Below are 18,017 nucleotides of genomic sequence, written 5' to 3'. Positions count from 1 at the left end.
CACAGGCCTAGGGGGCGCAGCGAGCGCGGGGACGCGGGAGAACGTCCCGCCAAGGCGCGCACGCGCGCGGCCGTTAAGCCGGCGCGGGGACGAGCGGTGACGCGTCCCCTCAAGGCTTGCACGCGCGCGGCCGTTAAAGCTCAGCGCAGGGACGCGGGACGACGTTTCCCCCCCCCCCCCCCTCACCTCCCGCCTATGCGCGAGCTGCGGGCTCTTGCGCTCCGGCCTCGCGCGCCTGCCGCCCAATCAGCGGTTTGGCTGGAGGCGGTGCTAGCGGACGGCGGGGGGGGGGGGGCGGGGAGGAGCGGAGCGTTAGGGCGAACAGCGTTTGAGGCGGCTGCGGGCAGGTCCCGCGCTGGCGGCAGGGCAGTGTGTGTGTGCGCGCGCGGAGAGGGGGGGGGCTCCTCCTCCGGCGTCTGTGGAGAGCCGGCGGGCAAACCTGTATGGAAGTGCCGCCCTCCCGCCCGTTCCTGACAGTTCCACACACATAACCCCCCCTCCCCATCCAGCAGCTTTCCTCCTCAGCTCCGTGAGAGGATGTTCCCCCCCCCGCCCCCAGACACAGCCCCGTTGAGGTGTAGGTCAGGGGAAGGTGGGACGAGGCGCGGCGTGTGTTTGGGGGTGGGGGGGGCCCGCGGGCTGTGGAGAGGCGTGAAGGGAGACGGGAGGTGAGCCCGCAGGCGCGGCGGCCGGGGCGGGGAGTGTGTCTGCCGGTTTTGAGGGAGGTGAGAGGGGAGCGAGGACGCGGGGCGGAGACGGCGAGGTAGGCGCCCGGGAGGGATGGCGGGTGAAGTGCGAGCCTGCTGCCAGGGGAGGGTTAAAACCGCGCTTGTGCTGAAGGAGGCGAGAAAAGTTCAGGCTGTCTTTCGGGGAGGGGGGATGGGGGGTAGCTGACAAGATTTTTGTTTGATCAACTTCGCGCCTAGGTGCTTTGTTTTTAACTTGCATTTATCCTGGGTGTACTTCTTTTATAACTACTCGTATTCTTTCTTTTTAATAAGGGGGGGAGGGAATCCCCCACGAAACTTTTCCCTTTACGGAAGGCGGGACTGAAAGAACCCCCGATGCATTGTTTAAATGTAAAACCTTCAGCGCTTTTTTGTTTGGTGGGTGGGTTTTGGTTTTTTTTTTTTTTTCGGTACGGTTTTATTGCCGCCGCTGCTGCTGTTGTGATAGCGCTTTGCCTCTTGTGTTTACAGCTTCTGTAAGGGAGAGAGGCTCAGAGGAAGAACCAGGATCCCTGGGCTGCATAAACAAGGAAAGCAGGAGTCCATCTAAGCAAAGCTGGAAGGATTTCACCTTGTTGCTGTTTGTTTCGGGAGGTTTTCCCTCCCCCCGCTCCGGACACTAACCAGCTGAGGGTTTGTTTCGTTGCTGCGTCCGTAGCCGGCCAGAAGAAAAGCGCTTTACATGTTAGAGGTGATTTTTGTCGTGGTCTCCCTGCAAGAAAGAGACCAGCACCAGTCTTCGAGGAGGAGGGAGATATGATCAACTGAGGTTTTCCCTACCTCCGGCTGAACGTGAGAGTTCAAGTGACACTGCCGCTGGCCTGTGGCTGACTGACTGCACAGCGAGCTGGAATCACAGCCAGAGCTGCTCAATTTACCTGCTCGAGGACCCTTCAAACCCTTCTATTGACGGTAGAGATTTGTATCCAAAAGAAAATCGGATTAATATAAACTATGCAGAGCTTTGCGGGGATATCTGGAGACTACCCTGTCTGCATGGCTAATCTTGAAATTGTCTGAAATAAATCCTTAGCACAAGGAATAGCGAGACACTTTCAATTAGGTTTTTTTTTTCCTTGACGCTTTTTTTTTTTTCCCCCCTTCTACGAGAATTTAACACTTCCATCGCAAGGTTTTTACAGCAGAATGGGACACATGCTGGAAAACTCACCACGCTTCACAAAAATCACAGGGGTAACAGTTTCCATCATCGTTGCGGTATGAAAGGTACTCTTTGGATTGTCTTGGGTTGTCTGCTGGTGGCTAAGATGGATCAGTCTTTCTCTGTTTCTGTTACCGATGTGCTGAAGGATCCGGATTTACTGAAATACTGACGCCAATAAACTTACTCCCTCTCTGTTGAAGGCATTGGATGTGACAGTGCAGAGAAACATGTGTTTCACATTTCTGACTGGTTGTTTTGGTGCAATCAATACCTCCACAAGAAACATTGACTTAGGTGGCGATTATCATACCGGGAGGCACGCGGACGGCTGCTTTCGGGTTGCATGCAAAGTGAGCACAAATCAAAGAGTCCGCCGTTCCTGTGAAGTGGGGGCTTCAGTCCCCCCCAAACTCCTGGGCAAAGGCAGCGGGCGATGTTCCCAACCCACCACAGAGAGCCCGGCCTCGGGGTGCGGAATGAGCAATGACCAAAGCGCTGTCAGGAGTGGCAGGCAGTCGGATCGGATGGGGATCAGTGAGGCAATAACGGTTGAAAGAAGGGTGGATCGCGAAATTATTGCCCGAAGGAATAGCAGGCGAGGCGGAATGATGATAAAGTTAAACTTCTGTTTCATCTTCTGTCGGGGATGGTGGGCGTTTCTGTTGCTTCAGCTCCACATGTTGCAAGCACTGGCACAAGGTAGGGCTAGAGACATTTTTGTTTATAGAAATGCTGCATCTGCCTTCTAAGAGGAAGGGAATCTCGCTCGGGTACAGAGAAACCCTTTTACTTTACCCTTTCCAGAGGTAAACTGCAGAATTCGCACTGAGCTGATTTCATGTAGGAATGGTCGTTTCTTACACACAATCGTTTCTTTATGGAACAGGGATTTGCAAACTGTACCTACATGTTTCTCTCCCTTTCTCGTCCTATCCTTCCCCTATCCCAACCTCCCACAGAGAATCAAAAGCCCTATGGGGACCTCACCTGCTTTTTTTATTTACTTAAATACGTCCGTACATTTCTGTTCTTTTAGGCAGCAAAAGAGTTAACTGCTGCTTGTGTGTGTGTGTGTGTTTAAAAACACTGTGCACTGAGATAAGTTATTAGGAGAAGGGGAGTCATAAATCTGCCGACTAGAACTAAATCAGGCATGTAAATGGAATTCTTTAAACATATGAGTACTATTCTATGTGAACCTCCGTTTGAGCATTGTTCATTTCTTTTGGATTGCCAAGTAACATTTAGCTGAGACAAAAACTGCAATTGATTCGTATCTGAGCATTTCCACATCAGAGATCCTTGCAGTCAAATGAGTCACTTGTAAACGAAGGGTCAGAGTCGACCAATAGACTTTAAATATCAAGTGTCAGTCACTTTGCATGTAAATTCCCTTCTCAAGAAATTGCCAAATGTAGCTTAATTCTTAATAATCCTTTGACAGAGTAAACAATAAATGGCAGGCAGAAGCATTACAGTTGGCTGCGCCAAATAACAGGCTGAACAAACGCAGCTTTCACTTTCTTTGCTGGATTGAGTTTTATTGCTGTGTGCATTGTCTGGCTGAAGTGGTATGTGTTGGACAATGCAGAACTGTATCGTGTGGGACGATGAGTTAATTATTAAAAGCGGAAGTTAATACTCTATGAAGGGGAATGGTCTTTGTGTTTTAGTTCTTTGTTTTCAAGTATTTCACAGGGAACAACGGTGCCTTCAGTTTTAATAACTGGATGGGCTTGTGTGTTGAGGAGGAGGGGTTATAAGCCAAGTCTGCTGTAGTTTGTCAGCTCAGGGTTTACTACTGTATCCTCAGAAAGTTTGGAGCCGCAGGATACGGAAGAGTTTTAATCAGGTGTTTACTAATGGACTCCACCCTCATAAACCTTTTTCAGTGCTTTGTTTATGCTGTCATTGCTATTCCCAAACTACTTATGCTGAGGCCTGCAAGCCCTAACAGGGTATTGTTATTCTGAAACAAGACATACCTGAAATAATTCCCTCTGCCAATTAAAATTCCCATCACTTTTTTTCTTTTGGTAGTTGTTGTTGATAGATGCCAACATGATGCTTCATTTTGGAAGACAAATGCTGATGATTCTTGCTGTTTAGATTAAAAAGGCAAAAATTTTTCATATAAGGCAGTTTTAAGTGCCAGTGATTCAGGAATCAATTTAGATGCCATGTAAAACAGTTTTCTGTGGTTTAGTAGTAAACTAGCCATACAAAGTGAATGGAAACTTTTGTTTACCACATAGTATAGAAAAATTTTTCAATAGCGTATTTCAGACTGCTAAGCATTTGCAGTAGTATCAGTTTTAGGTAATATATATCGCAGGGGGTTACGTAGTGTTTACAAACTATCCTAAAGTCCTAACACCAAGTTAGTTTTACCCATAAGTATTTAAGAGGGGGAGGGGAAGCGAAGAGAGTAAGATACATTATTTCTGAGAAATATTGGTGCAGATAAAGGTATAGAGTTTAGAAGACATTAAGCAATGAAACATAAAACAATTATATAATGCAGAAACAAAATACGTTTTTATTTTTATATAATGCAGAAAACGCAAATTACAGTTAGTCCTCTAAAAATTCTTCAATACATAAACCAGCATGGAGGTCTTAATGCAGAGTGCTTCTATTAGGTTTTCACAAAATTTGTATTCATTTATAACTTACGATTCTTTTGCACTCTGAATTCTAATGGATTCTAATACATTCATAATTTTTATGCAAAAATTTACCTTAGAGAGAAGATGACAGTTTTTTATAAAAGTCCTTGGTGAAAATGGAAATTCTGCTACAGCCCACAGAAAGTTTTTAATGGAATGATGTGGTCATACGCATGAGAGAATTACATGACTCCAGTCTTTTTATGTGATAAAAAAATGAACATGCTAAATATATGGGCCATGGCTATTTTGAATGAATCATAATACTATGCTATAACCAGCTAATGTTTCTATAATAACTATTTCAGCATTGAAGAAATATTTCAGGCATCCTGAAATGCAGGTTCTTAGTTCATAGGAAACAGATTAGATAAAGTCGTTGAGATAAAGTATTTTATACTGTAAGGTGAATGGAAGAAAAGGTTTTCAACTGCCAACAGGTTGGTTGAGTATTCTCTAGACTTGAATGATCATCCATGTAACAGCAGAACTAGAGGCGGACTGTAGATAAAACAACTTGTAAATTCATTTTGTACTTAGCTTTTCTGTCTTCTGGTAGTTGTGGTATGTAATTAGATATAACAATTTATTTGATTTCTTTTTCCTTTTCAAAGTGAATTTAATTCTTATGAAGCACACAGTGGTTTATTGTACTGAATAATAAAGTATTTTCTTTGAACCTTAGTATTGTTAGTGCAGACCTTCTCATTATGGGAGTGGTTTTTCTGGGTGGAAGAAACATAGAGATGACAAAGGTTGTGGCCTGTCCTATGAATGTAGCCTAGAGTAGTACTCCAGCTTCTGTAATGGCTGCAGATATGCATAAACGCCATTTAGACTATGTGTGTGTCTCACCCGGTTTACTACATTGGCCCATCTGTGAATGGGAAGCTTGTCGGAAAAATTAACCTGTAAGAGTCTGAAAACTGTTGCACATTTCTTTGTTTACTCCGTTCTTAATGCCTGCTAGCCTCTGCCATGATGCCTCTTTTCATGGCATTTTTGTTAAATTTGAGTATTAGGTGCTAGTTAGCCTCAAGTCATTGTGTGTCATCAAATAGTGATGAGATGCTAATTGATAATCGCTATAATTATCAAATTAGAATTTGCAGGGTTATGGTAGAAGTGAATCATTTCGACACAGTAACTAACTACTGAGAAGAATGTTATCCTGCAGTGACCTCTAGCTCAGTGGTCTAGCATGCCTGGGCATAGTCCTGTTGAATACATTGGGCTCGTTGCAGGATTGGAATTTATTAGTTAGGTGAGAGATTAACAAACACTGATGTCTACTGAGGTACAAAATGTTTACTAAAATACCAGAATATTTGTATGGAAACAGAAAAATTCTGCTTATTTAAACAGGCTGGAAGTTGCTAGAGGCTACTCCACATGCATCTTAATGGATTTCAGTACCTTCCCAATGTCTTACTTTTGTTGAAGAGTGAAACAATACTTAGAAAATATACTTCTTCGGATTGATGGCTGTTGTTCAGAATGATTTTAAAATAAATAAAAGCAGTGCAAAGCTTTAAGCTTCTCCGACAGGAGATAGGTATCTTTAAATATTAAGAAAGAGAAGCTTGTCTGATTTTTCTTAGTTTTACAGCAATGGAAGTGTACTCTTTTTATGCTACTTGGTCAAATCTGTAATTCAGAATTCTGCATGTACCTGAATGTGCATTTAAGGTGATATTGATATCTATTACGCTTTGACAGAAGCTGTGACATGGAAGATAGAAGAAAATATTTCTGGGGCCCAACTTTTTTAATTTAAATATTTGATCTGGTGTAACTTATAAATATGCTAAGTGTAGGAAGCATTTTCAAGCAAATTTCAAATTGCATTAGATGCAGACATGATAAGCAACTTGTATAGAGTATTTAGTTGTTGGAAGGACAGAGAGACAGTTAAATGTGAGGGCAATACTTACTGGAGAGTGAAAAGCATTCTGAATTAAAGGTAGAATGATGCATTTCTAATTCCAAAAGATTCTGTTACTGTTTATTGGAAACTCATAAATTTGTATTGGATTTACCTCTTGTGTTCCCTTTCTTTAGATGAACATCTTAAGCATGTCTTGGTTTTTAAACAGGTGAATTCTTTCTGTATATAATTATAACAAAAAATTGATTTGGAGGGGTAGATACAAGCCTACTCTAAATAGAAATGGCGTGGAGACAGTTGGCTTTTTCTGTGACCATATCATGTGACTTCCAACTCTTTGTACTGTGGTAAATCTAGGTTTGGTTTATATGCTTATGTTTTGCTGAAAAATGACTTCTCAAGACTTCTCAAAGCAAGTTCAAAGAGATATGTATATCTATCTATTAACATCTTAAGTACAGAGTTTCCGATAGTTTCTTTAGAGTGCAGTAATATTAGAGGTGAAGAAAGACCGTATGTAATAGGTGTTTATCAATGTTGTTTTCATGCACTACCAGTAGATGCTTAGACCAGGAATGACCTAGGTACGGAGAGAGAGGTTGTGGCAGTTATGCTGTGTGACTTTTCACATCACTTCAGAAGAACAGAAGGGAATCTGTGTCTATGGCTCATAGTCCTTGAAAGGTTGTTCTGGAAGGTTCTGTCATCTCTGTGCATAGTCATATATTTTGAATAACAAAGACAAATATTGGCTAATATTTTAAAGATTGTCTGACTGATTAAACAAACCACAGAAATTTTAATAAACAATCTTAAAGTGAATTATTAGGAAGCTGTTAAGTGAAGGGCTTGGGCTTTCGTATGTCTCAGAGGGATTTGGTGGTGGTGGTGTTTTATTGTTCTTACCAGCACATGCGTACAAGTCTTGAACACAATCTTGATTAAAATAAAAGATGTTAATGCATTTAGCAACTTTGTATACAGTTTTACCTGAGCATCACTTTCTGAATGGACTAGTTATTTGGTTCACTTGAACCTTTTTGCTGTAATAAATCTGTGGGCAGACTAGAGGCAATTAGATTCCTCATGGAGCAAAATCTTGTTCATGCTGACTGAGTTCATTGCAGAAATAGACCTTTCTTTCTCCCTCTGCACATGTACATACACAATATGTATTTAAATAGTTTTTAATGAACAAATTGATGATTTGTTGGTCTTTTCAAAATTGTGTTTTCTTGAAGTTGTAATATATAAACTAGAATAATTTTTGTAAGATTTGTGCAGAGATTAGAAAATGCCAGAACTAAGGTAGCTTGTGCATCTTTAATCTGACTTCTTTATGCATCTGCATTATGATTAAATTTAAATTGACACATATTATTTTACTCTCTACATTAGTCAGAAATAAGACCGAATACTGCTCACTGATCAGTTTTTCAGTATTTTGTTTTCTTGTCAGTGCTTGGCTACATCTTTCATTTACTTCAAATCTTTTAAATTCAGCACAAGACGACTTTTGTGTGGACTAAAGGAAGAACTGTTAGCAGCTATAGCGTGGCATTGGATTAGACTACTTGCAGTTATTACAGCTGGAAAGCAGGTGATTGGTGAGACTTGGTTTCTATTTCTGACTATTGAGTGAGTATTTTCTAGTGAATAAAGACTCTTCGCTCCATGTGCCTCAAAGATGACCCTTCACCACCCATATAGCTCATGCAGAACAAAAATATAACTCCATGAAAGGTCTGTTCCTGAAGAAATTGGGGTTTCTGGAGTTATTTCTGTCTGTGCTGATGTTGGTCTTGTTATAGACTATTTCAGACAATTTCATAATTTCCATTCCCTAGGACTCTTCTGATAAGTGGCCTCACATGTAGCCTAGTTAAATTTATTAAATTGGAGGTGTTTAGTAGTTGGCATGTTTTCTTACGGGAAGTGTATTGTTTTCTCAGTTTATTGGTTATAAATAGGTGTTAAATAGATGTGATGAATTTTTTTTTCATATAAGTAAAACTTCCCTATTCCTTTATGCACATGGTCATTGAAATGTCACGGCCCTGGAACTTCCAATAGGTTCTGTAGGAATTAGTTCATGGAGCACTTGCAGGTCTGAGCTTAAGGGGTTACATGGCTTAGAAGGGAAGAACCTTTTATTTTAATGTGCATACTAACTTAATTAGTTAGCTTCTAGACACACATGGTATTTGTATACCGTATCTTGAGCATTAGTGTTTTTGGTTTACTAAGGGTTATTTTTTGTTCTGCCCTCGCTAAGAAAAATAATAAATCTGTTACTAGAATATATACTAGTCTGTTGCTAATCATATGTTTTATCTGTGAAATGCCCCTGAGGCGTAAGACAAATGACACCCTCACTAATATTGAAAATGTAGATCTAGGCCTTTTAAGGGAAGTGTTTTTAAAGTTAATTTTCAGCTGTTCAGCTCCCTGAACTAGCTCAAACTGGGGTCACACAAGCATCAGGGACAAAGCAAAAGAGGTGATGGGAATGCATGGCCAGAGGGCATGACCCTGGCAGCCATCACTAAGATCAGCTTAAATTCTTAGAGAGTTTTCAGACTCAGACAAAACACAAGGGAATGTACATTGCCTAACTTCTTACAAACACGTGGAGGCTGCTGTTCCTGGGTAGAAAATAGAAAGGTTAGTGCCTTTAAAGGAGTGGTTTAGAAGACTTAACTTTGGATTTTTTCTCTGAAAGACCCTTTCAGTGAGTTTACCCTCTGTTAGATGGAGTCTTCCTAAAGTCTTCCTAACCTAAGTTTGTAAGGTAAGTGCTAAAGTTAGGTAATATGAATATTCCCCTTAATCCCCACATATCTCAATTCTCAAGACTGATAATGGGAATAATATATTTTTTCTTAAAAAAAAAAAAGAAACTGTAACTTAAGTTGCAAATTCCACAGGTATGACGTCTTAACATTTGTATCTAATAGGCAGATTCAGCAGGTAAAATAGTGGTATGAGTTCCAACAACTCTCATAAAAGGAAGTCTTTAACACCACTTTATGCAAAATGTGGAAGTGGATTGTACAATCTTATGTCACACCATCCAGATAACTTTTGAAGTGTCATTTTTGATAAGTGATAATGCATTTGCGGTTTTTAGGCAGATAACTTGAATCTTTAATCCTGTTTTTCACATTTCTATGCTCTATTGCTGCAGCCTGAAGAGAAGGTTGATTCTGGTAGATAAATCATTGTCCCTTAGGTCTCTTTAAACCACTTTATGGTCTTTCAAGACATAAGCCATATATTTTTCTAATAAACTCCTAGGTCTAACAAGTTATCTAAAAAATAATTTGTTGGGTATAGCCCTTTTGGACCAGAAAGTAGAGAATAATGATACATAGCTCCAGTACATGTTGCCAAAATAGTCCCGCATTGATTCCAGGCTGAAATTGAAGTTTGTAACTCATTATTACACAAAGAATCAGAAGATCTGGTAGACACGACTTTCATCCTCAGATTCGTATTTGTCTAACTTTCTATATTTATTAGCTGAGAATGTTGTGGCTTTGATAGGTGTTTTTGGCATTGAGTTCATAGGACATTTACTCAGTAGCAATGCTACCTTTTAAGGGAACGTACTAAGAAAACAATGGAACTATAATGCAAATATTTCAGATGTTCAGACGTTTAGAAAAAATGCATTTTGTTATACTGGCACTGTTTGCTCATCTAATATTTGTGTCATTACTATCTTGCACATTGGGGAGTGTTCCTTGTTTCTTATTTCTTATCTGTCAAGAAGTGCAAAGGACATTCATGACTAAATACTTCTGAAATAACTAAATGGTATGTGGTGATTGGGAAAGAAATATATGGTGCTATGCCATACTTGTAATTCAAAAATAATACATTTATCATAACATGACACATGGCAAGTGACACACTGCTGTAGTGTTGAAGTGGGTGGGAGGAGGTAAGGGTAATTCTCTGTCAGTATTTCTAAATGTGTGTACTGATTAGCATAATTTTAAGTCCTCTTGAATCTGTGCATGTAGAGGTACAACTAACTTTTCTTGCAGATTGTTTGGGACTCTTTTCTTTCCTTCAGTATCAAGAAGTTGAATAAACTCAGATTCTAACCTATCATGCTAAAGTAACATTTGCAAAATAGCACCCTTGTGCTTTCTTCCCTGCTGTCCCTATTGTTTAGGAGAAACTCTTTGTCTGTGAACAAAGAGTGTCCTTTAAAGTCTTCAAGAACTCTTTTTTTTTTCTATGATGCATTAAAAAACCTTTTACAGTAGCCTACCTGAAAATGCACTGGAAATGCTGTTGTCCCATGATGAAGACTGTCTCATTGTTCACATGTATGCCCATCTGTGTGTCTCACTGTTGTCCTCTATTTGCTTTATCTTTTTGTCCCAGGTTGATAGAGCCTCTACAACAAAGTGCTTCTGGTCTCTGATTATTGCTCCTACATGCTATTGTAATACAAATAATGCCTACTGTTAATAAAAGACTGAGGTGATAGTTTAAAACCCCTGATTCTAGATGCGAAATGTAGAACAGATTCCTTAGTTATCCTCTAACTGGACACAGAATAGCTTTTCTAGGACACTTGTATTATCTGAAGCAGGGCTTTTATTGTGCTGGAAGACCTTGTTCACGACAGATAATCAGAAAGATTGTTTAACAGTAGATTATCCCAGGCATTGTTTTTCAAAAATGTTACATAAGACTAAGAGGCAAGAGATCAAGAATAGTAACTCCTGTGTTTCTCCTTTTGCTATTTTTATTGCCATGAAGAAGTTAGATTTGTTTTTGAAGAGGGAGTAACTGAAATTACTTTTTAAAACCATTTTAATACGTGCCACTTCAAACACCAGATTTTAAGGTAAATGCTATCAACTAATTTTCCATTTCCCTTTAGAATTCTTTTTAATAAACATAACTAGTTACTTCTTTATCTCAAGTAACATTGGACATGTCTTAAATAGAGAAAACTATGTGGATCATTGTTAAATTCATTTCCTGCATTGGCATGTGCAGCCATCATTTTAAAAATAACATATTTTAAAAAGAAAATAATATTCTAGTTATCTTAAACATTTTTTTTTTTTAAGTTCTGTGCTATCTTTTTTCTTGGAACTAGCATGCAAGATTCTTAGCTTTTGAGAACTACTGAGAGGTCTGTGGGGTTCTTTTCCTCTTGAAAATAATACATATTTTAGATAGTAACTTCTTGAAATTTGTAGACTGAGAGAAGGTGTTTCCTATTCACAGAGCCTGATCATGCTAGTGCTCATTATCTATACAACAAGGCTAAAATTTCACTTTTAATTGTTTCTGTTCATGGAAATGGGAGAATAGGTTAATTGATTCTACCTTACTTCAATTAACAAAATAGGCTGGTGATGTTATTGTTTAATGAAGTCATCAGCAGAAGAATTTCAGGTGACTCTGAGGATAAATCTCCCACTTATCCACAAGCTTGAAGTATCAACGAGTAACAGAGCAAGGTAGATTTCATACCTGTGCATTTTGAAAATTTGAAGTTATTTATGTAGTACCTAACATCTTGCCTCAAGTTCTTCTATACTAGTGTTGATAGCAATCTTCCTCAGATTTAATTATTTTCATTACATATGATTTATTATTAGCATTTAATGGGTCAAATATTTATGCATATTTTTCTGAATCTTCAGTTGAGAATTCTGAGTTAATGACAGTCATGTCAAACTCAAAAGTTTTCAGTGCTGGTAATTCAATGTTACATTCACTATGTAAGTGTATCATAATTAAAATGATGCCATGTCAATCCCATTCACATTTCTCATTAGTATAATTTTCAGCTTTTGTATACTGGGTATAGCTATGTCTTCTGCTCCCCAAAACCTGAACAGACATATTTATGGCATACTGGTTTCAATAAAAATCTGCAATGTTAACTGTTGTGCCTGTTAAAATTTGAAGAGTGCAAATCTTATTAATTCTGTTACAGAAATTCAGGTAAGATCTAAAACTTAGTTTTTTGACATTTTCAAATTGTTGAGCTCCACTATAAAAAAAATCAGTGGAGCAGCCAGTGAGAAAATGTAAGATGGCTCTGCAAATGGACCATCCTTATCTCATGGGCAGAGATGGATACTTTTCATCTATAACAATGCAGAATAGAAGCTTGATGCCTGCAAAATAGCTTTCACCAACAAATGTGGTATCACTTTCACCCTAAATGCTCTTTGACTGAAGAGAGACATAAAACTTTTTCCAATTTATTTAATACATTTGACATTATGCTGAATACATCTGTTCTAGTATTTCCTTTCTATAGGCAATTTCCTCTATAAGTTGGCAGTCAGTGAGAAGACACATAAACACAACTAAAACACAGGCAAACGAAACTAAAAACTGTCAGCAGACGAAGCTGTAGGCAGATAGAGCTTTTAAAATTACCTCAGAAACAGTGGTGGCTTTCCCTAAATGGCTGAGTTCAAGCAGGCTCAGTGAAGGAAGGATATTCTTTGGTCTAGGTTCTACTCTCACTAAGTAGGATTGTGTTTTCATTGCCCTTTAAATTGTTAGTTTCATTGTGATAGTTAATAAATCAAGGATTAAATCAAAGATCAGTAAGTAGGAGTTATTTTTGTATACTTACAAATGACAAAATACAAAAGCTTTCACCTGTTGGCAAGTACAGTAATAAAGGGAAGTGATTTATCAGTATGAATTGGTAGCAGGTGAATTAGGAGATGGTATTTTTAATCTTCTAATTTTATTCTGTGGCTCAGTTACATCAGTGCCAGTGTAAACTCTTCAGCTTGTGAAAAACCTCTCCGCTAGGGTATATTCTGATCTTACCTAAAGTTACATCCCCAGAAGTTTTCAATCATCATGTGCTAGTGCAGCTGGGTAATAACAAAAAGCTTAGCTCCTCTTGATCACTTAGCTGACTTGGAAAACAAAAGAAAAGAGTAACTGTCAGTTTGTGCTTGTGCGGTCTGGTCAAAAAGAGTTATTAGGTTAATAAGTGATCAGTGATATTATTTAATATCTGTCCTGATGGTTTAATACAAATGAGGTCAAAGTTTTCATATTGTATATAAAAAATACAGTGCTGAGTATTTTTGGACTTCCACACTTGCATATGAACAAATGTTCTTACATATAAGAACAATTCTTACAAGAATTCTTAGTGTTCTAAATATCTTTCTGTAGAGCCGCTGGACATTATAAATACTGATAAAACAGCTTTTGTGCAAATGTTCACTATAGCGGAGTAACTGTTAGCTGTCAGTTAATTAGAATTAATGGCATAACTACTCATGTTTACTTGAAATTCATTGCAGCATGAAGTGATTAGGTATTGGTGCTTTGGTAAATTATGGCATATTGCACATTTTTTATAACTGCTTAGTGAGTGTTGGTGTTGGGCACGTGCGATGCATCTAGTTGTCACTCACACTTGAGTTGAATTTAATTAACATCCATATCTGTGTGTTTACCAGAAGAGTTCTGTTGGAACTATTAACATGTGACAAAGACAGTGGATATTATCTAACTTGTGAAAGAAAGAAAATGTTTGCTATTTGTTTTATTACAAGACCAGATATAGTGCTGTTCTAAGGATGTGACTGCCTTGACTGAAAGAGCTCCCAAAACCAGTACTAGAGTTGCCAGATATGGGTTTCTCATAATTCAGTCAAATCTTATATACTGTGTGAAAGGCAAATGTTGATTTCATACCTATTTGCAGCTCTCAGTCACTTGTCCAGACATCCAACAGTCTCAGCTGCCCTGAAATTCTGGAAAAATGGCTACATGCTGAGTAAACTGTGTGTATGCATGCTTGGTCATATGCTGCATAAAGGCAAATAAAACACAAGACATAGCTATTCAGAGCTCATGTAGTAAGCTGACAAGTAGAATTTACTGTACATATGAAGAACTGTCCATAGTGATTGATATGTTGGGGATTTTTGAAGCCTTCAGTGTGTTCAAGCCCTCTGAAGTCCTATACTGATGCTGGTCAGAAGTTCTTTTACTTTTCTGGTTTTTGTAGACAAAGTATTACATCTACATAGAAAGAAGTTTTAAATTAACATATAATTATTAAGCATATTAGTGCTTTGCATAATTATATTTTCCAAAATTACATTTTAATGCCTCTGCCCTGTTTTTAATAACTCTTTTTTTAACAGGTTATTTTAACATATCTGAAAGAATGTTTTGTGTCATTTGGCATTGAGTTGAATATTTGCACCCTTATAGTGTTCAGAACTGTGACCCTCAGGGTGCAGTGTAAGAAGGAAAATATTGTTCTAGCAATAATTTCCACTCATAGTTCCTTCTTCCCTACTCAGTTGCCTTCACCTGCTCCTCTAAATTTTGCTGGCAGAAGCAATGGAGTGATAAAGCAAAGAAAAAAACCATGGAGGTAAGCTACAGAAATAGTATGAATAGTGCCCAGCCTTAACTAAGGCCATCTAACAACATCTCAGTTTTTAAAACACTCATTTTGGAGGCCGCCTCCTTCCTTTTGTGAGGTTTATTTGTTCTCATTTCACATAAATGTATCAAAATCCATTTTAAAATGCTTCTGATATTTTAAGTCTAAACATTTAACTTTGTACAGTGTTTGAGTTTTAAAAACCTCATTCTGCTATGTGCAGTCAATCCACGTTTAATTATATAGACCTTTCGAAGTTTTTTTTCCCCCACAAAATTATCTGGCTATTAATTTTCTTTATATTAGAGAAAATCAGAATATATTTTAAGAATTTTAGCTTCACATTTAGATCATATTTGTTGCTGTTAAACACATAATATTCCTTTATAATCTTTCTTAGTTGTCTGAAACTATGTGAAAACAATGATATTGAAGTAATTATCTAAAATGTTGTGACCTTAATAAACATTTAAGATGCTGTTCTTAAGCCAAATGACATACAACAGGGAGGAATTTTTCTTTTTTGTTTCAGATAGAGACATTAATATCAGTATCTTGTGTTTTGTGTGATGCTGTAATTTACTGGAGAGTGGTATAAAATTAATTTTTGTGATTTAAATGCATATATTGCTGAATTTCAGATTTCTAAGCATAATTTGTATTTATGACTGCATCTAAATGTAGTTTCATTTTGTACCTTCTATATTGACTGAGAGAAACTGTATGAAATGGCATGATCTTAAATGGAGATCTTGAATCTCATAAATCTGCATTGTGAAATGTAATCATGTTAGAGTCAAAATACTTGTGGTTATTCAATTATTTAGTTGTGCTTTTTCATATCACTGTGTGTGCAGCAGTTCTGTCAGAAACAAAGAGTTTGGATCTTTCAGACATACTATCTTTGAAGAAAGCTAAAGGCAACAGGTTTCAAGCTCTTTGAAACCTTTGCTCTTTGAGTCCTTGGTAAAGGATAGTCTATCATCACTATTGGTCATTTATTAAGTGTGCTTTTAAATTTGTGGGGAAAAAAAGTGAAGTCCATTATTACATAGTCACGTAGCACAAAAAGGTCTTTTTTTTTCCTTATATAGTACACATGTCAGTTATTAGGCTAATTACAGTCCTTTCTAGAAAAACCAGCATCCCATATTTCCAGAGCTTTCCCTTACCCCTGCTCCTTTTTTTCACCTGCCTTTTTTTAATTTTTTTTTTTTGTTGTGGTGTTGGGTTTTTTTTGTACCTACTGCAGGGACTTTTATTAGCAGAAAGGATGTCCTGTGTGGGAGACAACAGAGATACTGCATAAATGGCTTTTTCCACACTGGAAGATGAAGGATCTTTCTTGAGTTCTTATCTATAAATTCCTGACACTGTCCATCTGGGCAGAGAATAGAATACATACCCCAAACTGTAAGTTACAGGGAAAAAAAGTTCAATAGGAAAACCAGCTAAAAGGTGCTGGCTCTTGCAGAGGGTTTTCTTAGAGCAGAAGGTTCTCTTAGAGCAACAGTCTCTGGGGACTCCAGAGGCGTAGAGCTCTGCTGTAATCCTGAAGCCTATGCAGTTAAGTCTCTCTCACCCTTCAGCGTCTCGGGTTTCAGTTAGTCTAACCTGTTTATCAAAATGAACATCGAACCTTTGTATTTGCATGTAAGCCACAAGTTTCTGCACATCAAACAAGGATTAGTGTTGTGATACTTAAGTATGGCACATTCCATCTCTTTTTCAAAAAGGATATTTACTTACCAAACATGGTCTTCTGGATCCCCTCTGATCTGTGTTTTTTATAAGACTGGAGATAGGTAGAAGAGTTTTATTTGATTACTGTGATTACAGTGGAAGAGAAATCCTTCGTCATTTATCTTCTTTAGTGCCTTGATGGCCGTTTCACCATCTTGGATCCTATTTCTTCTCTTCATGCATCATCCACAGAATTGTTCTCAACAATTAACCTATGCAAACTCTTCCAAGGCAAAATAATCGGAGCAAGTGCTGGTGAAGCACTTGCACAGTATCAATATTGCATTGCTACTGCAAATACTTATTCATTCATTCACTTTTTGTATCCATTTGACAATATGACATCATTTAAGGGAAGAAAAATAGATTTTAATAAGCATATTTCTGTATTACTTATCAGCTATTTAGGGAAATTAAAATACTTTCTTACCTATGAATAGTAGGTTGAAAGAACTGTGCAACAAAAATACTCTTGTAGCTGTACTGCTTACTTCCTGGAAACTACCCTATTAATTCTACTACAGATTATTAGCAGTGCATCATAAAGTGTGTATGAAGACGAGATTACTCTCAGTCTAAGTGAAGAAAATTATAAAGACAGAAAAACCAAACCTTTGCAGATGGTTTGATCAGAGTTTACTAGAGACTTTATTATGTTGACTAGTTCATATGGCAATGTTAATAATATAAAAATCTGCTACTCACAGCTTTGGATTCTTAAAATGAATGCCTTAGTAATGGGAAAAATTGGCCTTATCATCAAAAGGAGTTTTATAATTTTTTCGGTACTTTTAATTATTAATCTAAAGTTACTTTTAGTAATTTTTCACATTTTGAAAATTTTGTTAGAGAATTGTAACAATTTTTTGTGAGGATTCTTGTATAAAAAAATATGTTCCTACTAGGCAAAATATATATTTCAGTTTCCTCTGGCAAGCTATTTTGATATTGATGTTAAATTGGCTTAGCTAAATTATATATTATCACCAAAGGCAACATAACAAAATACATGTGGAATACATTGAAGTACATGTTAGTCCATCAGCTTTGTCTCCAGGAGGTAGGCAAATATTATTCTGACTGTATTGCTGCTTTGAGAGTTAATGACCATAATAAAGGTAAGTATAGCTTGCTAATTATCCATTAGCTTTGTTTTTAATAACAATTTGCGTATTGGTTTTCTGCTAAAAACACATGCTTTTAATTGTTCATCTTCAATTAGCACTACTTTTCAGATTTTTAAATGGGGTTTTAAAAAGTTTAAGAAGTGCTGATTGAAAAAGTTTGTCTAAATCAATCAAGATATTCAATTAGAAATGTGCAAAAGTAGGCTCATGTCAAAAATACTGGATTTTAGTTAGAGTTATATGTTCAGTTCTTGCCCTACATGGTTTTCAACTTAGAA

At 37.8% G+C, this 18,017-nt stretch overlaps 1 protein-coding gene across 5 annotated transcripts in view; it reads left to right on the top strand.

Moving 5' to 3' along the window:
* Positions 1–638: 638 nt before the first annotated feature.
* The window catches only part of SDK1 (sidekick cell adhesion molecule 1), a 419,217-nt gene continuing 401,838 nt past the window's right edge, over positions 639–18,017 (top strand). The window contains exons 1-2 of one of the 5 annotated variants that reach the window (XM_052772288.1): positions 639–668; positions 1,200–2,592. In XM_052772288.1, the coding sequence (XP_052628248.1) occupies positions 2,121–2,592 (472 nt within the window). In that variant the 5' untranslated portion in view covers positions 639–668; positions 1,200–2,120. Of the gene's footprint in view, positions 669–709; positions 764–888; positions 927–959; positions 2,593–18,017 lie in introns of those variants that run through there. The other 4 variants (XM_052772287.1, XM_052772289.1, XM_052772286.1 and 1 more) reach the window with 4 other exon arrangements.

The sequence above is a fragment of the Harpia harpyja genome, chromosome 21 (assembly GCF_026419915.1).
Source record: "Harpia harpyja isolate bHarHar1 chromosome 21, bHarHar1 primary haplotype, whole genome shotgun sequence".
Classification (NCBI taxonomy): domain Eukaryota; kingdom Metazoa; phylum Chordata; class Aves; order Accipitriformes; family Accipitridae; genus Harpia; species Harpia harpyja.
Note: the sequence above shows the minus strand (reverse complement) of the source record. Positions and strands in the feature narration are given on the sequence as shown.